The 27248-nt window shown below is 49.1% G+C and overlaps 1 protein-coding gene across 2 annotated transcripts in view; it reads left to right on the top strand.

Annotated features, from left to right (window-relative positions):
* LOC144485956 (alanine aminotransferase 2-like) overlaps positions 1-22746 on the top strand; it is a 72784-nt gene extending 50038 nt beyond the window's left edge. Inside the window, exons 7-9 of one of the 2 annotated variants that reach the window (XM_078204027.1) lie at positions 15732-15887; positions 16607-16719; positions 22474-22746. In XM_078204027.1, the coding sequence (XP_078060153.1) occupies positions 15732-15887; positions 16607-16719; positions 22474-22564 (360 nt within the window). In that variant the 3' untranslated portion in view covers positions 22565-22746. The remainder of the gene's footprint in view (positions 1-15731; positions 15888-16606; positions 16720-22473) is intronic. The other variant, XM_078204028.1, reaches the window with a different exon arrangement.
* The last annotated feature ends 4502 nt before the right edge of the window (positions 22747-27248 follow it).

Genomic DNA, 27248 nt, shown 5'->3' with positions numbered 1-27248 from the left:
GGTCTATAATTCCCGGGGAAGTCTCTGTTCCCCTTCTTAAACAATGGGACAACATTCGCTAACCTCCAATCTTCTGGTACTATACCAGAGGCCAACGACGACCTGAAGATCAGAGCCAGAGGCTCTGCAATCACTTCTCTTGCCTCCCAGAGAATCCTTGGATAAATCCCATCCGGACCAGGGGATTTATCTATTTTCAGACCCTCCAGAATATCCTGCACATCCTCCTTATCAACTGTAATACTGTCTATTCTACTCCCTTGCAACCCAGTGTCCTCCTCAGCTATATTCATGTCCCCTTGCGTGAACACCGAAGAGAAATATTGGTTCAATGCTTCACCAATCTCCTCCGGTTCCACACATAACTTCCCTCTGCCATCTATAACTGGCCCTAAACTTGCCCTAACCAACCTTCTGTTCTTGACATACCTATAGAACGCCTTAGGATTCTCTTTAACCCTATCCGCCAAAGTCTTCTCATGTCCCCTTTTAGCCCTTCTAAGCTCGCTCTTCAACTCCCTCTTAGCCAATCTAAAGCTTTCTAGTGCACTACCCGAGTGCTCACGTCTCATCCGAACATAAGCCTCCTTTTTCTTTTTAACCAACAAAGAAACTTTTTTGGTGCACCACGGTTCCCTAGCCCTACCAATTCCTCCTTGCCTGACAGGGACATACCTATCACAGACTCGCAGTAGCTGCTCCTTGAAAAAACTCCACATGTCGGACGTTCCCAGTCCCTGTAATCTCCTAGTCCAACCTATGTTTCCTAATTCTCTCCTAATAGCCTCATAATTACCCTTCCCCCAGCTAAAACCACTGGCCCGAGGTTCATGCCTATCCCTTTCCATCACTAAGGTGAACGTAACCGAATTGTGGTCACTATCACCAAAATGCACACCAACTTCCAAGTCTAGCACCTGGTCTGGCTCATTTCCCAGCACCAGATCCAATATAGCCTCACCTCTAGTTGGCCTGTCTACATACTGAGTCAAAAAACCTTCCTGCACGCTTTGAACAAAAACTGACCCCTCTAACGAGCTAGAGCTATAACAATTCCAGTCAATATTAGTCAAGTTAAAATCCCCCATAACAATTGCCCTATTACTTTCACTCCTAAGCAGGATTGACTCCGCAATCCTTTCCTCAACCTCTCTAGAACTTTTAGGAGGTCTATAAAAGACTCCCAACAGGGTGACCTCTCCTCTCCTATTTCTAATCTCCGCCCATACTACCTCAACAGATAAGTCCTCATCAAACCTCCTCTCTGACACTGTGATACAATCTCTGACCAATAATGCTACCCCTCCCCCTCTTCTACCTCCTTCCCTACTTCGACTAAAACATTTGAACCCCGGGACCTGCAGCATCCATTCCTGCCCCTGCTCTATCCATGTCTCTGAAATAGCCACAACATCGAAGTCCCAGGTACTGATCCACGCTGCAAGTTCATCCACTTTATTGCGAATACTCCTGGCATTGAAGTATACACATTTCAAACCCAGAACACAGACACCCAGATCCCTCTGCCCAGAAAACAGACACCCAGATCCCTCTGCCCAGAACACACACACCCAGATCCCTCTGCCCAGAACACCGACACCCAGATCCCTCTCCCCAGAACACCGACACCCAGATCTCTCTGCCCAGAACACAGGCACCCAGATCCCTCTCCCCAGAACACAGACACCCAGATCCCTCTGCCCAGAACACCGACACCCAGATCCCTCTCCCCAGAACACAGGCACCCAGATCCCTCTGCCCAGAACACAGACACCCAGATCCCTCTGCCCAGAACACAGACACCCAGATCCCTCTGCCCAGAACACAGGCACCCAGATCCCTCTGCCCAGAACACAGACACCCAGATCCCTCTGCCCAGAACACACACACCCAGATCCCTCTGCCCAGAACACACACACCCAGATCCCTCTGCCCAGAACACAGACACCCAGATCCCTCTGCCCGGAACACAGACACCCAGATCCCTCTGCCCAGAGACATCCAGATACCTCTGCCCAGAACACAGACACCCAGATCCCTCTGCCCCAAACACAGGCACCCAGATCCCTCTGCCCAGAACACACACACCCAGATCCCTCTGCCCAGAACACACACACCCAGATCCCTCTGCCCAGAACACAGACACCCAGATCCCTCTGCCCCGAACACACACACCCAGATCCCTCTGCCCTGAACACAGACACCCAGATCCCTCTGCCCTGAACACAGACACCCAGATCCCTCTGCCCAGAACACACACACCCAGATCCCTCTGCCCAGATCCCTCTGCCCAGAACACACACACCCAGATCCCTCTGCCCTGAACACACACACCCAGATCCCTCTGCCCGGAACACACACACCCAGATCCCTCTGCCCAGAACACACACACCCAGATCCCTCTGCCCAGAACACCGACACCCAGATCCCTCTGCCCCGAACACACACACCCAGATCCCTCTGCCCAGAACACCGACACCCAGATCCCTCTGCCCCAAACAGACACCCAGATCCCTCTGCCCAGAGCGCAGACACCCATATCCCTCTGCCCAGAACACAGACACCCAGATCCCTCTGCCCAGAACACACACACCCAGATCCCTCTGCCCAGAGACACCCAGATCCCTCTGCCCAGAACACACACACCCAGATCCCTCTGCCCAGATCCCAGGCACCCAGATCCCTCTCCCCAGAACACACACACCCAGATCCCTCTGCCCAGAACACAGACACCCAGATCCCTCTGCCCAGAACACAGACACCCAGATCCCTCTGCCCAGGACACACACACCCAGATCCCTCTGCCCAGAACCCAGGCACCCAGATCCCTCTGCCCAGAACACAGACACCCAGATCCCTCTGCCCAGAACACAGACACCCAGATCCCTCTGCCCAGAACACAGACACCCAGATCCCTCTGCCCAGAACACAGGCACCCAGATCCCTCTCGCCAGAACACACACACCCATATCCCTCTGCCCAGAACACAGACACCCAGATCCCTCTCCCCAGAACACAGACACCCAGATCCCTCTGCCCAGAACACAGGCACCCAGATCCCTCTCGCCAGAACACACACACCCATATCCCTCTGCCCAGAACACAGACACCCAGATCCCTCTCCCCAGAACACAGACACCCAGATCCCTCTGCCCAGAACACACACACCCAGATCCCTCTGCCCAGAACACAGACACCCAGATCCCTCTGCCCAGAACACAGACACCCAGATCCCTCTGCCCAGAACACAGACACCCAGATCCCTCTGCCCAGAACACAGACATTCAGATCCCTCTGCCCAGAACACAGACACCCAGATCCCTCTGCCCAGAACACAGACACCCAGATCCCTCTGCCCAGAACACAGACACCCAGATCCCTCTGCCCAGAACACAGACACCCAGATCCCTCTGCCCAGAACACAGGCACCCAGATCCCTCTCCCCAGAACACACACACCCATATCCCTCTGCCCAGAACACAGACACCCAGATCTCTCTGCCCAGAACACAGACACCCATATCCCTCTGCCCAGAACACAGACACCCAGATCCCTCTGCCCAGAGCGCAGACACCCATATCCCTCTGCCCAGAACACAGACACCCAGATCCCTCTCCCCAGAACACTGACACCCAGATCCCTCTGCCCAGAGCGCAGACACCCATATCCCTCTGCCCAGAACACAGGCACCCAGATCCCTCTGCCCAGAACACACACACCCAGATCCCTCTGCCCAGAACACAGACACCCAGATCCCTCTGCCCAGAACACAGACACCCAGATCCCTCTGCCCAGAACACAGGCACCCAGATCCCTCTCCCCAGAACACACACACCCATATCCCTCTGCCCAGAACACAGACACCCAGATCTCTCTGCCCAGAACACAGACACCCATATCCCTCTGCCCAGAACACAGACACCCAGATCCCTCTGCCCAGAGCGCAGACACCCATATCCCCCTGCCCAGAACACAGACACCCAGATCCCTCTCCCCAGAACACTGACACCCAGATCCCTCTGCCCAGAACACAGACTCCCAGATCCCTCTGCCCAGAACACAAGCACCCAGATCCCTCTGCCCAGAACTCAGGCACCCAGATCCCTCTGCCCAGAACACAGACACCCAGATCCCTCTGCCCAGAACACACACACCCAGATCCCTCTGCCCAGAACACAGACACCCAGATCCCTCTGCCCAGAGCGCAGACACCCATATCCCTCTGCCCAGAGACACAGGCACCCAGATCCCTCTGCCCCGAACACAGGCACCCAGATCCCTCTGCCCAGAACACCGACACCCAGATCCCTCTCCCCAGAACACACACACCCAGATCCCTCTGCCCAGAACACCGACACCCAGATCCCTCTCCCCAGAACACAGGCACCCAGATCCCTCTGCCCAGAACACAGGCACCCAGATCCCTCTCCCCAGAACACAGACACCCAGATCCCTCTGCCCAGAACACACACACCCAGATCCCTCTGCCCAGAACACCGACACCCAGATCCCTCTCCCCAGAACACAGGCACCCAGATCCCTCTGCCCAGAACACAGACACCCAGATCCCTCTGCCCAGAACACAGACACCCAGATCCCTCTGCCCAGAACACAGGCACCCAGATCCCTCTGCCCAGAACACAGACACCCAGATTCCCCTGCCCAGAACACACACACCCAGATCCCTCTGCCCAGAACACAGACACCCAGATCCCTCTGCCCAGAAAACAGACACCCAGATCCCTCTGCCCAGAACACACACACCCAGATCCCTCTGCCCAGAACACCGACACCCAGATCCCTCTCCCCAGAACACCGACACCCAGATCCCTCTGCCCAGAACACAGGCACCCAGATCCCTCTCCCCAGAACACAGACACCCAGATCCCTCTGCCCAGAACACCGACACCCAGATCCCTCTCCCCAGAACACAGGCACCCAGATCCCTCTGCCCAGAACACAGACACCCAGATCCCTCTGCCCAGAACACAGACACCCAGATCCCTCTGCCCAGAACACAGGCACCCAGATCCCTCTGCCCAGAACACAGACACCCAGATCCCTCTGCCCAGAACACACACACCCAGATCCCTCTGCCCAGAACACACACACCCAGATCCCTCTGCCCAGAAAACAGACACCCAGATCCCTCTGCCCAGAACACACACACCCAGATCCCTCTGCCCAGAACACACACACCCAGATCCCTCTGCCCAGATGCATTTTGAAGCTGCTTTCCATTTAGGTAATAATTTGCCTTTCTATTTTTCTGTCAAAATGGACAACCTCACACTAATCCACATTAAACTCCATCTGACAAATTATGGCCCATTCTCCTAGCCTATCTATATCCACCTGTAAAATCTTTATCTCCTCTTCACTGCCTGCTTTCCCGCCTATTTTAGTATCATTGCAGATTTTGCTATGTTACACTCTGTCTCTGCTTGTCGATCATTTATATAGATTGTAAACAGTTGAGGTCTGAGGACTGACCCCTGCGACACCCCGCTCGTTACATTTCTCCAGCCAGACACCCGAGTCTCTGCTTCCTGTCACTCAGCCAATCCTCAATCCAATCTAGTACTCGACCCCCAATCCCCTGCGACCTCACCTTCTGGATCACTCTGTTCTGCGGCACCTTGTCAAACTCCTTCTGGAAATCTAGATATACCACATCCACAGGTTCCCCACTATCCACCTTGCTGGTTACGTCCTCAAAGAACTAAGACTGATGGTGTTTTGCGATGCTTCAGGGCTCAGCATCTCTGCTCTGAATCTTAATGAAGGCCTTTCTCCCTGCACGCACGCCATTCAACAGTGCAGAAAAATTGGAGCTCATGCTTGTCCCTTCTAATGTTGGAGGAGCGTCCGTCATACTGACGGTAATCTTGGGTTCCTCCCACATACCAATTGGTATGGATTACAACCCCCCCCCCCCCATCCCCCCCACCCCCCCCACCGTTTATAATGAATGTTTCACCTGTACGGCCCATGCAACACAATCTGCAATCTACAGCCTGGTTGATTGGCCAGAGCGTGATGCTCGATCAGCTCAGTATTCCGTTCACAGGGACTGTTGCGGAATGGGCTTTCTGCCGCAGTGTGCCACAATATTTACATTTTCACACCGAACTCATCATTCGCAAATTCACCCCCATTGTCTGTCAGGAATTTAGACGCTACTCCCAAACCCTGTTCCAATCCATGAAGCCATCATCTTGTCCACAATAGTCTTATTGTCTTTGCTGTAAATCAGTGTGGATAAGCTGAGCTGGGTGGCCATGTCCACAAAGTACAATAAACAGACGCCTCTGTCTTCATCCCAAATCTTCAAATCCATCGCCACGACATCATTGAAATCCCAGGCTAATCACAGACTCGCGAGTGGACGTGGGGGTGTCCATCTCCCGTGTGTACAGATCTCACATCAGGCTGACAGTTGCTCTGTGAGATCATTATAGCCTCGATCTTTTAATTTGATTTATTGTCACATGTATTAACATACAGTGAAAGGTATTGCTTCTTGCGCGCTATACAGACAAAGCATACTGTTCATAGAGAAGGAAAGGAGAGTGTGCAGAATGTAGTGTTACAGTCATAGCTAGGGTGTAGAGAAAGATCAACTTAGTGCGAGGTAGGTCCATTCTAAAGTCTGACAGCAGCAGGGAAGAAGCTGTTTTTGAGTCGGTTGGTACGTGACCTCAGACTTTTGTGTCTTTTTCCTGATGGAAGAAGGTGGAAGAGAGAATTTGCATGGGGTCCTTAATTATGCTGGCCGCTTTTCCGAGACAGCGGGAAGTGTAGACAGACTCAATGGATGAGAGACTGGTTTGCGTGATGGATTGGGCTACATTCACGACCTTTTGTAGTTTCTTGCGGTCTTGGGCAGAGCAGGAGCCATACCAAGCTGTGAAACAACCAGAAAGAATGCTTTCTATGGTGCATCTGTAAAAGTTGGTGAGAGTCGTAGCTGACATGCCAAATTTCCTTAGTCTTCTGAAAAAGTAGAGGGGTTGGTGGGGCTTTCTTAACTATAGTGTCGGCATGGGGGGACCAGGACAGGTTGTTGGTGATCTGGACACCTAAAAACTTGAAACTCTCGACCCTTTCTACTTCGTCCCCTTGATCTAGACAGGGGCATGTTCTCCTTTACCCTTCCTGAAGTCGATGACAATCTCCTTTGTTTTGTTGACATTGAGGGAGAGATTATTGTTGCCGCACCAGTTCACCAGATTCTCTATCTCATTCCTGTACTCTGTCTCGTCATTGAGATCAGGCCCATGACGATGACACACCTCCATCCTGCAGCAGTGCTCTCAGTCTCTGTGGTGCTGGATGACAAAACTGCTTACGGAGTTTCAGAATAATATTCTTTTTATCCATCATGCTGTTGTCTGTTAGCCTCATTTTCAGTTCACTTAGAGAAAGGCAATAATGGCCTGACCTTGTAAAATGTCCATCTGCACACCTTCCAAATAGCACAGCTTTGTCAAGCTTCAAATCGACAGTCTATGGGCTTGTTTCATGACAGACCGGCTTAATAACAAAGCTCTGTCACTGGAAACATCTGTCCGAATGAACAAGTTGTTTCCTGCAATCCGACAGGGAAGTACCACCCTTCTGGAAGACGTTATATTCTCATCTCCAAATCAAAAACAGGTGGAACTGTCACTTTCTTTCAGTCTTTCTGATCAGGAGAGCCTAATTAGCAATTGAGACTATCTTTGCCACATACAGTTGATGTACATCCACGATCCAACACTGCCCAGTTTAAAGAGTTCATCATCAGCCCACTCACTCATAGAAATCATAGAAACCCTACAGTGCAGAAAGAGGCCATTTGGCCCATCGAGTCTGCACCGACCACAATCCCACCCGGGCCCTACCCCCATATCATAGAACATAGAACATAGAAAGCCACAGCACAAACAGGCCCTTCGGCCCACAAGTTGCGCTGATCATATCCCTACCTCTAAGCCTATCTATAGCCCTCAATCCCATTAAATCCCATGTACTCATCCAGAAGTCTCTTAAAAGACCCCAACGAGTTTGCCTCCACCACCACCGACGTCAGCCGATTCCACTCACCGACCACCCTCTGAGTGAAAAACTTACCCCTGACATCTCCTCTGTACCTACCCCCCAGCACCTTAAACCTGTGTCCTCTCGTAGCAACCATTTCAGCCCTTGGAAATAGCCTCTGAGAGTCTACCCTATCCAGACCTCTCAACGTCTTGTAAACCTCTATCAGGTCACCTCTCATCCTTCGTCTCTCCAGGGAGAAGAGACCAAGCTCCCTCAACCTATCCTCATAAGGCATGCCCCCCAATCCAGGCAACATCCTTGTAAATCTCCTCTGCACCCTTTCAATGGCTTCAACATCTTTCCTGTAATGAGGTGACCAGAACTGCGCGCAGTACTCCAAGTGGGGTCTAACCAGGGTCCTATAAAGCTGCAGCATTATCTCCCGACTCCTAAACTCAATCCCTCGATTAATGAAGGCTAGTACGCCGTACGCCTTCTTGACCGCATCCTCCACCTGCGAGGCCGATTTAAGAGTCCTATGGACCCGGACCCCAAGGTCCTTCTGATCCTCTACACTGCTAAGAATGGTACCCTTCATATTATACTGCTGCTTCATCCCATTGGATCTGCCAAAATGGATCACTACACACTTATCCGGGTTGAAGTCCATCTGCCACTTCTCCGCCCAGTCTTGCATTCTATCTATGTCTCGCTGCAACTTCTGACATCCCTCCAAACTATCCACAACACCACCTACCTTGGTGTCGTCAGCAAACTTACCAACCCATCCCTCCACTTCCTCATCCAGGTCATTTATGAAAATGACAAACAGCAAGGGTCCCAGAACAGATCCCTGGGGCACTCCACTGGTCACTGACCTCCATGCAGAGAAAGACCCCTCCACAGCCACTCTCTGCCTTCTGCAGGCAAGCCAGTTCTGGATCCACAAGGCAACAGCCCCTTGGATCCCATGCCCTCTCACTTTCTCAAGAAGTCTTGCATGGGGGACCTTATCGAACGCCTTGCTGAAGTCCATATAGACCACATCCACCGCTCTTCCTTCGTCAATGTGTTTGGTCACATTTTCAAAGAACTCAACCAGGCTCGTAAGGCACGACCTGCCCTTGACAAAGCCGTGCTGACTACTTTTGATCATACTAAACTTCTCTAGATGATCATAAATCCTGTCTCTCAGGATCCTCCCCATCAACTTACCAACCACTGAGGTTAGACTCACCGGTCGGTAATTTCCCGGGCTGTCCCTGTTCCCTTTCTTGAATATAGGGACCACATCTGCAATCCTCCAATCCTCCGGAACCTCTCCCGTCTCCATCGACGATGCAAAGATCATCGCCAAAGGCTCCGCAATCTCCTCCCTCGCCTCCCACAGTAACCTGGGGTACATCCCATCCGGTCCCGGCGACTTACCAACCTTGATGCCATTCAATAGTTCCAACACATCCTCTTTCTTTATGTCCACATGCTCGATCCTTTCTGTCCACCGCAAACCGCAAACCAGCAGTACAACCACCCAGATCCCTTTCCACCGTGAATACCGAGGTAAAGTATTCATTACCCTACATATTTACCCACTAATCCCTCTTACCTACGCATCTCGGGACACTAAGGGGCAATTTAGAATGGCCAATCAACCTAACCCGCACATCTTTGGACTGTGTCTAAATTGCCCCTTCGTGTCCCGGGATGTGTAGGTTGGAGGGGTTAGAGGGTAAATATGTAGGGATATGGGGGTAGGGCAGGGGTGGGATTGTGGTCGGTGCAGACTCAGTGGGCCAAATGGCCTCTTTCTGCACGGTAGGATTCTATGATAATAAAACCGGAGCACCCGGAGAAAACCCACGCAGACACGAGGAGAATGTGCAAACTCCACACAGACAGTGACCCAAGCCGGGAATTGAACCTAGGTCCCTGGAGCTGTGAAGCAGCAGTGCTAACCACTGTGCTACCGTGCCGCCCCGGGTCCCTGGAGCTGTGAGGCAGCAGTGCTAACCACTGTGCTACCGTGCCGCCCCGGGTCCCTGGAGCTGTGAAGCAGCAGTGCTAACCACTGTGCTACCGCGTTGCCCGGGTCCCTGGCGCTGTGAAGCAGCAGTGCTAACCACTGTGCTACCGTGCCACCCATTATTGGGCTCAATGTTTCTGTGACCAAAACAAGTCTTATTTTCTTATCTTTTTTCTTTTTTGTTTCAGCATGGAAACAGGCCCTTCGGCCCAACTTGTCCATGCCACCCTTTCTTTTTTAAATCCCTAAGCAAATCCCATATCCCTCTATACCCATCTTCCCCAGGTAACTGTCTAAATGCTTTTTAAAAGACAAAATTGTACCCCCCTCTACTACTACCTCTGGCAGCTTGTTCCAGACACTCACCACCCTCTGTGTGAAAGAAATTGCCCCTCTGGACACTTTTGTATCTCTCCCCTCTCACCTTAAACCTATGCCCTCTAGTTTTAGACTCCCCTGCCTCTGGGTAAAGATATCCCTCAGTAGAGATAGGCGAGGTGATGAATGAATACTTTTCTTCAGTGTTCACCAAGGAGAGGGGCCATGTTTTTGAGGAAGAGAAGGTGTTACAGGCTAATAGGCTGGAGGAAATAGATGTTCGGAGGGAGGATGTCTTGGCAATTTTGAATAAACTGAAGGTCGATAAGTCCCCTGGGCCTGATGAAATGTATCCTAGGATTCTTTGGGAGGCAAGGGATGAGATTGCAGAGCCTTTGGCGTTGATCTTTGGGTCCTCGCTGTCCACGGGGATGGTGCCAGAGGACTGGAGAATGGCGAATGTTGTTCCTCTGTTTAAGAAAGGGAATAGAAATGACCCTGGTAATTATAGACCGGTTAGTCTTACTTCGGTGGTTGGTAAATTGATGGAAAGGGTCCTTAGGGATGGGATTTACGACCATTTAGAAAGATGCGGATTAATCCGAGATAGTCAGCACGGATTCGTGAAGGGCAAGTCGTGCCTCACAAATTTGATAAAATTTTTTGAGGAGGTAACTAAGTGTGTTGATGAAGGTAGGGCAGTTGATGTCATATACATGGATTTTAGTAAGGCGTTTGATAAGGTCCCCCATGGTCGGCTTATGATGAAAGTGAGGAGGTGTGGGATAGAGGGAAAGTTGGCCGATTGGATAGGTAACTGGCTGTCTGACCGAAGACAGAGGGTGGTGGTCGATGGAAAATTTTCGGATTGGAGGCAGGTTGCTAGCGGTGTGCCGCAGGGATCAGTGCTTGGTCCTCTGCTCTTTGTGATTTTTATTAATGACTTAGAGGAGGGGGCTGAAGGGTGGATCAGTAAATTTGCTGATGACACCAAGATTGGTGGAGTAGTGGATGAGGTGGAGGGCTGTTGTAGGCTGCAAAGAGACATAGATAGGATGCAAAGCTGGGCTGAAAAATGGCAAATGGAGTTTAACCCTGATAAATGTGAGGTGATTCATTTTGGTAGGACAAATTTAAATGTGGATTACAGGGTCAAAGGTAGGGTTCTGAAGACTGTGGAGGAACAGAGAGATCTTGGGGTCCATATCCACAGATCTCTAAAGGTTGCCAGTCAAGTGGATAGAGCTGTGAAGAAGGCCTATAGTGTGTTAGCTTTTATTAACAGGGGGTTGGAGTTTAAGAGCCGTGGGGTTATGCTGCAACTGTACAGGACCTTGGTGAGACCACATTTGGAATATTGTGTGTAGTTCTGGTCACCTCACTATAGGAAGGATGTGGAAGCGCTGGAAGGAGTGCAGAGGAGATTTACTAGGATGCTGCCTGGTTTGGAGGGTAGGTCATATGAGGAAAGGTTGAGGGAGCTAGGGCTGTTCTCTCTGGAGCGGAGGAGGCTGAGGCGAGACTTAATAGAGGTGTATAAAATGATGAAGGGGATAGATAGAGTGAACGTTCAAAGACTATTTCCTCGGGTGGATGGAGCTATTACAAGGGGGCATAACTATAGGGTTCGTGGTGGGAGATACAGGACGGATATCAGAGGTAGGTTCTTTACGCAGAGAGTGGTTGGGGTGTGGAATGGACTGCCTGCAGTGATAGTGGAGTCAGACACTTTAGAAAAATTTAAGCGGTTATTGGATAGGCACATGGAGCACACCAGGATGATAGGGAGTGGGATAGCTTGATCTTGGTTTCAGATAAAGCTCGGCACAACATCGTGGGCCGAAGGGCCTGTTCTGTGCTGTACTGTTCTATGTTCTATGTTCTATGTACCTTGTCTATGCCCCTCATTATTTTATAGACCTCCATAAGGTCACCCCTCACCCTCCTATGCTCCAGAGAAAAAAGTCCCAGTCTATCCAGCCTCTCCTTATAACTCAATCCATCAAGTCCTGGTAGCATCCTAGTAAATCTTTTCTACACTCTTTCTAGTTTAATAATATCATTTCTATAATAGGGTGACCAGAATTGTACACAGTATTCCAAGCGGGGCGGCACGGTAGCACAGTGGTTAGCACTGCTGCTTCACAGCTCCAGAGACCTGGGTTCGATTCCCGGCTTGGGTCACTGTCTGTGTGGAGTTTGCACATTCTCCTCGTGTCTGCGTGGGTTTCCTCCGGGTGCTCCGGTTTCCTCCCACAGTCCAAAGATGTGCGGGTTAGGTTGATTGGCCATGCTAAAATTGCCCCTTAGCGTCCTGAGATGCGTAGGTTAGAGGGATTAGCAGGTAAATGTGTAGGGATATGGGGGTAGGGCCTGGGTGGGATTGTGGTCGGTGCAGACCCGATGGGCCAAATGGCCTCTTTCTGCACTGTAGGGTTTCTATGAAGTGTGGCCTTACCAGTGTCTTGTACAACTTCAACAAGACGTCCCAACTCCTGTATTCAATGTTCTGACCGATGAAACCAAGCATGCTGAATGCCTTCTTCACCACTCTGTCCACCTGTGACTCCACTTTCAAGGAGCTATGAACATGTACCCCTAGATCTCTTTGTTCTGTAACTCTCCCCAACACCCTACCATTAACTGAGTAAGTCCTGCCCTGGTTCAATCTACCAAAATGCATCACCTCGCATTAATCTAAATTAAACTCCATCTGCCATTCGTCAGCCCACTGGCCCAATTGATCAAGATCCTGTTGCAATCGGAGATAACTTTCTTCACTGTCCACTATGACATCAATTCAAGTTCTTCATGATCCTTATCTTTATATTCTCTTTGCTGTTGCTTCAAAGACACGGTTTCTTCACTTTGCATTGAGGTGGGGAAATTGCATTGAAAACAGCAATTCACCATCCCTTCCAGTTAAACATCTTTTATCACCCTCCCCCGTGTGTCTTCTATCTCCATTATCAAACCCGGTTATATCCAGTTTCAACATCAGGTCTGTTATTGGTGGAACTGTCTCTGTTTCGGGGCCTCCGTGTACCATTTGGTGGAGAATGCGGCAGAGCTCCTACTGAACCCTCTCCCTGGGCGCTTTGACATTCCGATCTGAATTGACAAAAGTGGCGGGGAACAATTGTTTTCCAAAAAACTTCTTTAATGATGTCACCATTTGATGAAAGAGGGTGTCTCTTCCGTTACATTGTACTCCCGTCATCGCCAGAAGATTATCCACCTGAGACACACACGCACTGTCCAAAATCTTAAAGGCCAATACCACATCTGGAATCTCCAAATTAAACTTCATTAGCCTGTTACGGCCCTTATCAAATTCCATGCTATATTCCTCCATGGACTGGCTGTCTTGTCTCCTAATCCTGTCAAACATCACCCTCCCTTCATAATTCTCCAAAAACTTGTCTTTTTGACAAAAAAAAAAGAGCAAGGAAAATGACAGCACAGGAACAGGTCCTTCGGCCCTCCAAGCCTGCACTGACCATGCTGCCCGACAGAATTAAAACCCTTGTATAGTTGCAGCAATCCTTCCTTATCTTTATATTCTATTCCTTTAGCTAGAAATGCCAACATTCCATTCACTTGCTTCATTATCTGCTGTACCTGCATGCTGGTTTTCAGTGGCTCATGGACAAGGACACCCAGATCCCTCTGCATCGGAGCACCCTGAAGTCTCTCCCCGCTTGTTCTCTGATAGTACATTTGTGCCTCACACCCTCAGATGGACGTTATTGAGTTTACAAAGTTCCAACTGATTAACAGAATTAATTGGAGACATGGTGCCGACATTGTGAATACTGGGAGTGGGAGACAGGACTCGCAAATTGTTCACATTATCCTGAGAGTGTCGAATTGAAAGCCACACATTTAACATTAAAATGAGCCAGAATTGAAAGACATCTCTTTCCGAGGAGTAACACAGTCCGGTGTTAAAAATGACCGACAGAACCTCTGGTTGGGAGGCCGGCATTGGCCAGGGTCAGTGAGGAGAGATGACATCAACCCCGTTTGTAACCTCTGGAATATCGATGGATAAAGGATGATTTGATATCCGGGGGGGATTTTGAAAGGAATAGTTGTAGGTTGGTGAATGTCTGGAACGCAGTACCCCGGGAGGTGGTGGGAGGCGGTACGATAGCGACAGTTAAGGGGCAACCAGACAAATACACGAATAGGATGGGAATGGAAGGATACGGACTCCATTAATGCATACGGTTTCAGTTTAGTCAGAGCAGCACGGTCGGTGCAGGCTTGGAGGGCCAAAGGGCCTGTGCTGTACTGCTCTTTGTTCTTTGTTAAATTGGGAGAAATTTCCTCTGCTGGTGAGGGAGACGAGGACAAGATCACACAACTTCAAAACCAGAAACAGTTCACTCACAGGATAGAAATTCGGAAAGAATTGTCCACACAAAGCGGGACTCTGCCCCGGAAGGTGCAGCAGGAGTCACCTGGAAGCTGAGAGTCGTGGAGTTTGCTCAGTTTTAGTCAGGATGTTACAGAAGGTGCAGCTGAGTGGGAGAGGGGATAGGTTGGATTAATGCACAAATCACTCATAGAAACATAGAAACTAGAAGCAGGAGGAGGCCATTCGGCCCTTCGAGCCTGCTCTACCATTCATCACCATCATGGCTAATCATTGAATTCAATATCCTGATCCCCCCCCCCCCCCGCCCCCCCCCCCCCCCATATCCCTCGATCCCTTTAGCCCCAAGAGCGAAATCTAATTTCTTCCTGAAATCACACAACATTTTGGCCTCAGCTACTTACTGTGGGAGTGAATTCCACACATTCACCACCCTCTGGGTGAAGAAATTTCTCCTCACCTCAGTTCTAAAAGGTTTACCCCTTATCCTCAAACTATGACCCCTAGTTCTGGACTCCCCCACCATTGGGAACATTCTTTCTGAATCTACCCTGTCTAACCCTGTTAGAATTTTATATGTTTCTATGAGATCCCCTCTCACTCTTCTAAACTCCAGTGAATATAATCCTAACCGACTTAGTCTCTCCTCATATGACAGACCTGCCATCCCAGGAATCAGCCTGGTAAACCTTCGCTGTGCTCCCTCTATAGCAAGGACATCCTTCCTCAGATAAGGACACCAAAACTGCACACAATACTCCAGATGTGGCCTCACCAACGCCCTGTACAATTGCAGTGCTGATCTCATTGAATGGCCTCATGGTCTCATGTCTCGTGATTGGCTGATCCATTACATCCCTCTGACTCAATGTCCAATAATCGAATGCTCCCAATTCACAGTTTCTTCCAAAGCCGATTGACGGAGTTCGGATGTTGCGGTTCCCAGGCTCTGTGCAAAGCTTTGACAATATTTTCATTTGACAGGAGAAGCAGAGCTTTCAGAAAGAGATGAGTGAGAAAGCTCACCTGACGGAGCAAATGTTCAACAGTGTCCCCGGGATGCGCTGTCACCCCATCAACAGTGGCATTTACGCCTTCCCAAGGATTGAGATCCCAGCCAAAGCCAGAGAGAAAGCCAAGGTAAAAAGGGGAAATAACTGGGAGCGACGGCAACCAGACAGTTACTGCTGGACAGGTTTGAACAATCACAACCTGGGGTTTGGCTAAATGGTCACAATTGTCCAGTTCCAATCACTCCATCCCTAACCCTGAGCCCTACAACTGGACCCAGCTCTCCACATCGCCCCGTGTTAGAGGTGAAAAGTGAATCTGGCAGAGCTGTGGGGGTGGGGAGGGGGTGCGATGGGGGACAGGGTGGGGGAGGGAATGGAGTGGGGTAAGGAGAGAGGGAGGGAAGTGGGGGAGGGGGTGGGGAGGGGGAGAGGAGGGAGTGGGGGAGGGGGAGGGGGTGGGGAGAGGAGTGGATGGGGGAGGGTGTGGGGGAGAGGGTTGGGGAGGCCGTGGGGGACGGGGTGGGGGACAGGGTGGGGGAGGGGGTGGAGTTGGGGTAAGGGGGTAGGGAGGGAGTGGGGGAGGGGGGTAGGGAGGGGGACGGGGTGGGGGAGGGGAGTGGATGGCGGAGGGGAGGGTGTGGGGGAGGGGGTTGGGGAGGGCGTGGGGGACGGGGTGGGGCAGTGGGCGGTGGTGTCGGGGGCAGTGGGGTGAGTACGTTGTGCTTTGATCATAGTTTTCAGGGTGAGATGATATTGGAAGCCTGATAGACAGAAATGATTCTCTCCCAGTGTCAGTCGCCCAATGGTTGGAATCAGTCAGTGAGGATTTCACTAAATGTCTTTCAGCTCCTACACCAGGAACCGGACCTGTTTTACTGCCTGAAGCTATTGGAGGAGACGGGATACTTCCTGATCCCAGGGAAAGTATTTGGGCAGCGGGATGGTATTTTTCACTTCAGGTGTGTGGATATGGGGCAAGGACACATTCTCAGGATGAATGCAGCAGAGCGACGGGTTAATGGCTTCACAATTCCCAAAGCTATCAACAAGCAGAGCTTTGCTCGTTCCATGTCAGCGTTCCCTGTGGATAGAAACATGGAAAACAGGAGCAGGAGGAGGCCATTCGGCCCTTGCTGCCTGCTCCACCATTCATTTTGATAATGGCTGATCATCCAACTCCATAACCTGATCCCGCCTCCCCCCCCATATCCTTCGATCTCTTTCACCTCAAGTGCTTCCTCCAACTGCTTCTTGAAAACATTCAATGCTTTTGGCCTCAACTACTTACTGTGGTAGCGAATTCCACAGGCTGTCCACTCTCTGGGTGAAAACATTTCCCCTCAGCTCTGTCCTAAACGGCCTACCCTGTATCCTCAGACTGAGAGCCCTGGTTCTAGTCTCCCCCACAAGAGGAAACACCCTCTCCCTGTCCAATCCTCTCAGGATCTTGTACGTTTCAATACCATCACCTCTCATTCTTCTAAACTCCCACGGTCAACCTTTCTTCACGGGATAACCCTTTCATTCCCGAATGAGTCCGGCGAACCTTCCCTGAACTGCTTCAAACGTCATGATATCCTTTTTCAAATCCTGTCCCCGGTATTCTAGATGTGATCTCTCCAAGGCTCTGTCCAGCTGCAGTCAAACTTCCTACTTTGATATTCCATTCCCCTCATAATAAACACCAACATTCCATTTACCTTCCTAGTCTTGGGGCTATGGCGATAGAGCCTGGGTGAGATTGGTGTTGGTGCAGATTTGATGGGCCAAATGGCCTCCTTTTGCACTGTAGGGATTCTATAACTTACTGTCCGGCCCATCTTGTGTTATCGGCAAATTTAGCTTCAAACATTCACTCCCTCCATCCACATCATTGATGGAGACTGTGAATAGTTGCTGCCCCAACACTGATCCATGTGGCAGACCATTTGTTACAGCTTGTCAACCTGATAAAGACCCATTTATTCCTGCTCTGATTCCAGTTGCCTAACCAATCCTCTATTCGTGTTAACATATTACACAAGATACCATTGACTAGTGTAGGAACATTTGCTGTGACATCTTATCAAGTGCCTTTTGGAAATTCATGTAACACCAGATTTGTAGGTTCCCCTGTATCCACCTTGCTTGTTAAATCCTCAAAGAACTCCAGTAAATGATGTAAACACAATTTCACTTCCATAAAACCATACTGACTCTGCCTGGTCACATTGAATTTCTAAGTATTCTGCTATAACCTCCTTAATAATGGATTCTAGCAATTTCCCAATGACTGGGGCTTTGGAGAGGGTACAGAAAAGATCTACCAGGATGTTGCCTGGTATGGAGGGCATTAGCTTTGATGAAAGGTTAGAGAAACTTGGTTTGTTCTCACTGGAGTGACGGAGGTTGAGGGGAGACCTGATAGAAGTCTACAAGATTATGAGGGGCATGGACAGAGTGGATAGTCAGAAACTTTTTCCCAGGATGGAAGAGTCAATTACTCGGGGGCACAGGTTTAAGGAGCGAGGGGTAAGGTTTAAAGGAGATGTACAAGGCAAGTTTTTTTACACAGAGGGTGGTGGGTGCCTGGAACTCGTTGTCGGGGGAGGTAGTGGAAGTGGATATGATAGTGAGTTTTAAGGGGCATCTTGACAAATACATGAATAGGATGGGAATAGAGGGATATGGTCCCCGGAAGGATAGTGGGTTTTCGTTCAGTCGGGCAGCATGGTCGGTGCAGGCTTGGAGGGCCGAAGGGCCTGTTCCTGTGCTATAATTTTCTTTGTTCTTTGACCGATGTGAGGCTGCCTGGTTTGTAGTTTCCTGCTTTCTATCTCCCTGGTTACTTGAATAAATGTGCTACATTAACTATTTTCCAATCTTCTGGGACCCTTCCACAATCTAAGGGACTTTGGAAGATTATAACCGATTGATCTATTCTTTCTGCAGCCACGCCTTTTAAAATCCTCGGATGTCTAGTTGGAACAAGGAGCGGCACAGGCTTGGAGGGCCGAAGGGCCTGTTTCCTGTGCTGTACTGTTCTTTGTTCTTTGATGTACAGGCCATCTGGTCCTGCGGACTTGTCAGCTTTTAGGTCCAATGGTTTTCCCAGCACCTTTCCTCAAATGATAGTGATATTTTTAAACTGACTCTCTGAAAGAGCATCTTACCCAGGCCCTCCTACCTTCCTAACCTTGTAATGACATCTATTTAAGTTTAAAACACCAGTTTCAGACCCACACTTCTCCATTTCAAATGGAAGTGAAATTGATCACTGCAACCTCGAGGCTCCATTACCCTGAGGTTATTGATTAATCCTGTCTGAGCGCACATTGCCAGGCCCAGAATCGTCTCTGCTTCCGGCTATTCAGCAACGGGAAATAAAGCTGGGGAGATGAAGTTAGGTTCCACATCAACAATGATCTCATTGGATGATGTAACAGGCTCGAGGGGCTGAATGGCCTCCTTCTATCCCTGTGTAACAGACTCGGGGGCTGAATGGCCTCCTCCTGTTCCTGTGTAACAGGCTCGAGGGGCTGAATGGCCTCTTCCTGTTCCTGTGTAACAGGCTCGAGGGGCTGAATGGCCTCCTCCTGTTTCTGTGTAACAGGCTCGAGGGGCTGAATGGCCTCATGTTCCGATGCTCCCCTCATCTGAGTCATTGTTCTTGCTGTTCTGATCTGAGAAACGATTTTTGGATGAGGTCCTCAGGGATCAGTGTTGGGACCGCAATTGTTTACGATTTACACAGATGATTTGGAGCTGGGGACCAAGTGTAGTGTGTCAAAATTCGCAGAAGACACTAAGATCAGTGACAGAGCAAAGTGTGCAGAGGATGCTGAAAGTCTGCAAAGGGATATAGATAGTCTAAGTGAGTGGGCGAGGGTCTGGCAGATGGAGTACAATGTTGGTAAATGTGAGGTCATCCATTTTGGTAGGAATAACAGCAAAATGGACTATTATTTAAATGGTAAAAAATTGCAGCATGCTGCTGTGCAGAGGGACCTGGGTGTCCTTGTGCAGGAATCTCAAGGAGTTGGTTTGCAGGTGCAGCAGGTAATTAAGAAAGCAAATGGAATTTTGTCCTTCATTGCTCCAGGGATGGAGTTTAAAAACAGCGAGGTTATGTTGCAGCTGTATAAGGTGCTGGTGAGGCCACACCTGGAGTACTGTGTACAGTTTTGGTCTCCTTACTTGAGAAAGGATATACTGGCACTGGAGGGGGTGCAGAGGAGATTCGCTAGGTTGATCCCGGAGTTGAGAGGGTTGGCTTATGAGGAGAGACTGAATAGACTGGGGCTATACTCATTGGAATTCAGAAGAATGAGGGGAGATCTTATAGAAACATATAAGATTATGAAGGGAATAGATAAGATAGAAGCAGGGAAGTTGTTTCCACTGGCGGGTGAAACTAGAACTAGGGGGCAAAGCCTCAAAATAAGGGGAAGCCGATTTAGGACTGAGTTGAGGAGGAACTTCTTCACACAAAGGGTTGTGAATCTGTGGAATTCCCTGCCCAGTGAAGCAGTTGAGGCTACCTCATTGAATGTTTTTAAGGCAAGGATAGATACATTTTTGAACAATAAAGGAATTAAGGGTTATGGTGAGTGGGCGGGTAAGTGGAGCTGAGTCCACAAAAAGATCAGCCATGATCTCATTGAATGGCGGAGCAGGCTCGAGGGGCCAGATGGCCTACTCCTGCTCCTAGTTCTTATGTTCTTATGTCCAGCAATATATCATTAATGGTGTGGGGACTGCACTTTATTCCCTTCCATTCCGCATGATGTGAATAGTCAACAACCAGGATTCAAAGGGTCACAATTCCTGGTTTACTGAGTTACCAGAAACTTAAAAATTAAAATCAAATGTCACCAAGGATTGCGTTGCATACGGAAAATGCTGATTTCCTCAAATTAACTGTGCAACTGCCAGATTTATACTCCATATCACACAGAGCTTTATCCCAACCTCACAACACTCAGCACAGGTACAGCACAGGGGAAGATAGAGTGTAGATAGGGCTTTACTCTGTATCTAACCCCGTGCTGTCCCTGTCCTGGGAGTGTTTGATGGTGACAGTGTAGAGGGAGCTTCATTCTGTATCTAACCCCGTGTTGTCCCTGTCCTGGGAGTGTTCGATGGGGACAGTGTAGAGGGAGTTTTATTCTGTATCTGACCCCGTGCTGTACCGGTCCTGGGAGTGTTTGATGGGGGACAGTGTAGAGGAAGCTTTACTCTGTATCTAACCCCGTGCTGTACCTGTCCTGGGAGTGTTTGATGGGGGACAGTGTAGAGGGAGCTTTACTCTGTATCTAACCCTGTGCTATACCTGTCCTGGGAGTGTTTGATGGGGGACAGTGTAGAGGGAGCTTTACTCTGTATCTAACCCCGTGCTGTACCTGTCCTGGGAGTGTTTGATGGGGGACAGTGTAGAGGGAGCTTTACTCTGTATCTAACCCCGTGCTGTACCTGTCCTGGGAGTGTTTGATGGGGACAGTGTAGAGGGAGCTTTACTTTTATCTAACCCCGTGCTGTACCTGTCCTGGGAGTGTTTGATGGGGACAGTGTAGAGGGAGCTTTACTCTGTATCTAACCCCGTGCTGTACCTGTCCTGGGAGTGTTTGATGGGGACAGTGTAGAGGGAGCTTTACTCTGTATCTAACCCCGTGCTGTACCTGTCCCGGGAGTGTTTGATGGGGGACAGTGTAGAGGGAGCTTTACTCTGTATCTAACCCCGTGCTGTACCTGTCCTGGGAGTGTTTGATGGGGGACAGTGTAGAGGGAGCTTTACTCTGTATCTAACCCCGTGCTGTGCCTGTCCTGGGAGTGTTTGGTGTGCAATGACACTGAGGTGATGTTTACGGTGATAGTGATAAAGTTTGTGGGGCCCCAGTTTGTTTCTTGAATGTTTGATGGGAAATATTTGATGATCTCCGGGGAGAGTGTGTATGGTAAAGCTGAAGGTAACTTATTGTGTCTTTAACAATGAACACATTATTATTTTAATATGTAATTATGGGCAGCACGGTAGCACAGTGGTTAGCACTGCTGCCTCACAGCGCCCGGGAACCGGGTTCAATTCCAGCCTCGGGTCATTGTCTGTGTGGAGTTTGCACATTCTCCCCGTGTCTGCCTGGGTTTCCTCCGGTTGCTCCGGTTTCCTCCCACAGTCTGAAAGACGTGCTGGTTTGGTGCATTGACCTGAACAGGCGCCGGAGTGTGGCGACTCGGGGATTTTCATAGTAACTTCATTGCAATGTTAATATAAGTCTACTTATGACTAATAAACTTTACCTTTCGACACAGGTTATGGATCTGACTGGATTCATGTTGCTTCTTCTCCGTGGCTCCAACTGAGGTTCCTCCCTGGCCCAGGGCACACATCCTTGCTCCTGATTGGCTGGGCTTCCCACACTGCCTCTCCATAGGGTCTGGCCCAGTCACATGACCCTCAGGGGTCACCCCCTTAAAGGGGCCACGCTACCGCAGTGTCATTGGCATGACATTCGTCTTTGAGTTGAGTCATGTCGTACTTTTGCCCTCCCTTTTTGATTATCAGTATGGAAGTTTCTGGAACCTCACTGAGACATCGAGTTGTACAGCACAGCAAAGGCCCTTTGGCCCATTGCGGTGAGCTGCTAACTCTTTTTTTGAGGTCGAAATGCTGAGGGTGTTACTGTGTGACTGCAGTCAGCTATAACCACCCTCACACTGCTCAATTCTCTTTGCAGGATGAGTATTCTGGCCCCAGCTGAGAGTTTGAAGATCGCGCTGAAGACCATCACGCAGTTTCATTGCAAATTTACCGCAGAATTCTCCTGAGTGTTGTCACAGAAGAGGAGGGAGGAGTGTTCCCTCTGTTTAATTCCATCACTCCAAGGGTCACAGCTTAGATTTCAGTCATTTCTCCAGCTGGCGATACAGAAACGTGCTTTACTGGTGAATCTCAGCATCACCTCATGTCCTGGTTTCTTGAATAATCAATAAAATCAGTCATTAATCATAAACCAGACTCGTCAAGTGGAAATGCAAAACTTATTTACCTAGAATATGACGTATAAATTACAATAATTACTCTAAATACCCTGCCCCTCACACACACAAAAGCTCCAAAAATAATCAAATAAAACAGGAAATCCGCCAACATTCTTCTGGTCTGAACAGGTTAAAGGTCAATGGTTCAAGGGAAAAGGATAACTGATCGAGTGCTGGAAATGGATCCAGATTATACAGGTGGTCTCTCAGCACTGGTCTAACGATCGATGAATCTTGCACTGCTCCTCAGACAGACTCTGAGGAAAACTCAATCAGTTTCGGAATGCGGAGCGACTTCAGAACAACTTTTGTTATATTAATGATTTGGATGAGAATATCGGGGGCATGGTTAGTAAGTTTGCAGATGACACCAAGATTGGTGGCATGGTGGACAGTGAAGGAAGTTATCTCCAATTGCAGTGGGATCTTGATCAATTGGGTCAATGGGCTGACGAATGGCAGATGAAGTTTAATTTAGACAAATGTGAGGTGATGCATTTTGGTAGATTGAACCAGGGCAGGACTTACTCAGTTAATGGTAGGGTGTTGGGGAGAGTTACAGAACAAAGAGATCTTGGGGTACGTGTTCATAGCTCCTTGAAAATGGAGTCACAGGGAGACAGAGTGGTGAAGAAGGCATTCAGCATGCTTGGTTTCATTGGTCAGAACATTGAATACAGGAATTGGGACGTCTTGTTGAAGTTGTACAAGAGATTGGTGAGGCCACACTTGGAATACTGTGTGCAATTCTGGTCACCCTATTATAGAAAGGATATTATTAAACTAGAAAGAGTGCAGAAGAGATTTACTAGGATGCTACCGGAACTTGATGGTTTGAGTTATAAGGAGAGGCTGGATAGACTGGGACTTTTTTCATTGGAGCGTAGGAGGCTGAGGGATGATCTTATAGAGGTCTGTAAAATAATGAGGGGCACAGATTAGCTAGATAGTCAATATCTTTTCCCAAAAGTAGGGGAGTCTAAAACTAGAAGGCACAGGTTTAAGGTGAGAGGGGACAGATACAAAAGATTCCAGAGGGGCAATTTTTCCACACAGAGGGTGGTGAGTGTCTGGAACAAGCTGCCAGAGGTAGTAGTAGAGGCGGTTACAATTTTGTCTTTTAAAATGCATTTAGACAGTTACATGGGTACAATGGGTATAGAGGGATATGGGCCAAATGTGGGCAATTGGGATTAGCTTAGGGGTTTTAAAAAAAAGGGCGGCATGGACAAGTTGGGTCGAAGGGCCTGTTTCCATGCTGTAAACCTCTATGACTCTATAACTTCCATTCACTTTCTGCTCGGGCCTGGATCTGGATCTTCTGGAGCTCTTGCCTTTTTATCCAGGGAGTTGATCCTCCCGTATTTTTTCCGAACCCATACAGCACCATGTGACCTGTTTGTAAATACTCCATCAGCGTTAGGAGGTTCCACCTTCTTTCAAACTGCTTAATTACCTTTTCATGATGTGGAGTTGTCGCTTTGGATTGGGGTGGGTACAGTAAGAAGTCTCACAACACCAGGTTAAAGTCCAGCAGGTTTATATCAGGGCCCACTCACCTGATGAAGGAGCAGCGCTCCGAAAGCTCATGATTCCAAACAAACCTGTTGGACGTTAACCTGGTGTTGTGAGACTTCTGACCATTACCTTTCCATGTGAAATACTGTTTTTTCTCGACAGCAACAAGCAGAGACCTTGATTTAAGCCTTTAATCAACAGTGTCTTTTAAAAACAAATTCTTCCAGAATGTTCTCAGTCCTGGCAGAGGAACTATTTTCCATTTATGATCGTGTTACAATGAAGATTAACTGAGGGGAAGGAGGGCTTGCTGCTGCCGTCCAGTCTGTGAGCTCTGACCAGATCAAACATTCATCTCCAGCTCTCAGCTCCAGCTATGAGGATAGATTGGAGAGGCTGGGACTGTTCAGCCAGGGGGTGGTGAATCTGTGGAATTCATTGCCACATCCTTCCTGTAATGTGGTGACCAGAATTGAACGCAATACTCCAAATGCAGCCTAACCAAGGTTTTACATACCTGCACACTGGATGGCACGGTGACACAGTGGTTAGCACTGCTGCCTCACAGCGCCAGGGATCTGGGTTCAATTCCGGCCTCGGGTAACTGTCTGTGTGGAGTCTGCACATCCTCCCCATGTCTGCATGGGTTTCCTCTGGGTGCTCCAGTTTCCTCCCACAGTCCAAAGATGTGCGGTTAGGTTGATTGGCCATGCTAAATTGACCTTGGTGTCAGTGGACGAAGGAGGTTAAATGCATGGGGTTATGGGGATAGAACCTGGGTGGGATTGTGGTCAGTACAGACTCGATGGGCCAAATGACCTCCTTCTGTCCCGTAGGGATTCTATGATTCTGGAACATTCTGTACCTCAGTGCCCCGGCTGATGAAGGCAAGCCTGCTTTTTGCCTTCTTAATCACCTTGGCCACCTGTGTTGCCACTTTTAGGGACCTGTGGACCTGCAACGCCCAGATCCCTCTGTATGTTAATGTTCCTCAGGGCTCTGCCATTTACAGTATAATTCACACCTAACAAACAGTTAACTTCATGTTTCCTGGTTCTCCCAGTGCCGGGAATTTTATTACACATTCCTGTAATTTTAGCCTTTTTAAAGTTTTATTTGCCTGCAAGATCTCTCGGACTGAATCAACATGTTACTTAGCGCGAGAACATTATAGCTCCCATCCGATCTTGTCTGCGTGCATAGCCAATTTAACTATCCCATCATACTCAACAATTCAGTTTCTCTTCTGTTGGCCGGTTCCTCTTTTCCAATCGGCCTGTGTCTGGTTATGAGATTAGGATCAGTGCTGTTTAGATATCCCTGTTGATTCATCATTATCACAGATTGGCTGTGTCGCAATCGAGACTGAGATATCGAAAAGCACCGGCTGCTTGACTCCCGACTTTAAATTCCGTCTTCAGCCTCTCAATGACCCTTTCCAAACTCTCCTGTGCCACCCCTGTGGGAAATATTATATTTAATGTGTGGGACATGGGCGTCGCTGGCTGGGTCAGCATTTATTGCCCATCCCTAGTTGCCCTTGGAGGGCAGTTGAGAGTCAACCACATTGCTGTGGCTCTGGAGTCACATGTAGGCCAGACCGGGTAAGGGCGGCAGATTTCCTTCCCGAAAGAACATTAGTGAACCAGATGGGTTTTTCCGACAATGGTTTTATGGTCATCAGTAGATTCTTAATTCCAGATATTTTTTATTGAATTTAATTCCACCGCCTGCTGTGGCGGGATTCGAACCCGGGTCCCCGGAACATTCGCTGAGTTTCTGGATTAACAGTCTAGCGATAATACCACTAGGCCATCGCCTCCCCTCGTCATCACCGTGCATCACAAAAACTTCAGCCAGTTTTCCTTCAGATTTCCAGTGAAACATTGCTGGATTTGCTTTTAACTGGACACTGCCAGTTTTCAGCAATACGGATGGTACAGAGAAATACCGCACCCTCCAGCGTCACTCAATCCGGACATGCATTTGTTCAGTTTCCACAGCTGTCCCTGTGTATTAACTGCCTCTTTCAGAGCTTCAAAAAACTTCTCTGAAATGTTTTGCCCTGTAGAATTGCTGCTTTGATATCTATCCACTTATCTTCTCAATTATTAGATACTCGGACAGCGAAAAAAATTTCGCTTGTCACTTTTCCAGCTGTGGGTGAATCAACCCTTATGTCTCTCCCATCCAAATGTTCCTCATACCCACGGGCTACGAATCTGGCTTTAGCTTTATATGTTCCATCTTGTAAAACTTTCTCTGTGCTGACCTACCTATGAGACAAAGCCGTTTGCCCTTCATCTGGTACCTTGGTGTCCACCCCAAACCCCTTCCAAGCGTTTGATAAGGTGCCCCATGCAAGGCTTATGGAGAAAGTGAAGGGGCATGGGATACAAGGGGACGTTGCTTTGTGGATTCAGAACTGGCTTGTCCACAGAAGGCAAAGAGTGGTTGCAGATGGGTCTTTTTCAGAGTGGAGGTCGGTCACCAGTGGGGTGCCCCAGGGATCTGTCCTGGGACCCTTGCTCTTTGTGATTTTTATAAATGACCTGGATGAGGAAGTGGAAGGATGGGTTGGCAAGTTTGCTGATGACACAAAGGTTGGTGGTGTTGTGGATAGTGTAGAGGGATGTCAGCAGTTGCAACGAGACATAGATAAGATGCAAGACTGGGCGGAGAAGTGGCAGATGGACTTCAACCCAGATAAGTGTGTGGTGGTTCATTTTGGCAGGTCGAATAGGATGAAAGAATATAATATTAAGGGTAAGACACTTGGCAGTGTGGAAGATCAGAGGGATCTTGGGGTCCGGGTTCATAAGACGCTCAAAGCGGCGTCGCAGGTAGAGGCTGTGGTTAAGAAGGCGTATGGAATACTGGCCTTCATCAATAGAGGAATTGAGTTTAGAAATCGGGAGATAATGCTGCAGCTGTATAGGACCCTGGTCAGACC

Source organism: Mustelus asterias, unplaced genomic scaffold (assembly GCF_964213995.1).
Source record: "Mustelus asterias unplaced genomic scaffold, sMusAst1.hap1.1 HAP1_SCAFFOLD_253, whole genome shotgun sequence".
Classification (NCBI taxonomy): Eukaryota; Metazoa; Chordata; class Chondrichthyes; order Carcharhiniformes; family Triakidae; genus Mustelus; species Mustelus asterias.
The sequence above is the reverse complement of the archived record's forward strand: the minus strand, read 5'-3'. Positions and strand labels throughout refer to the sequence as shown.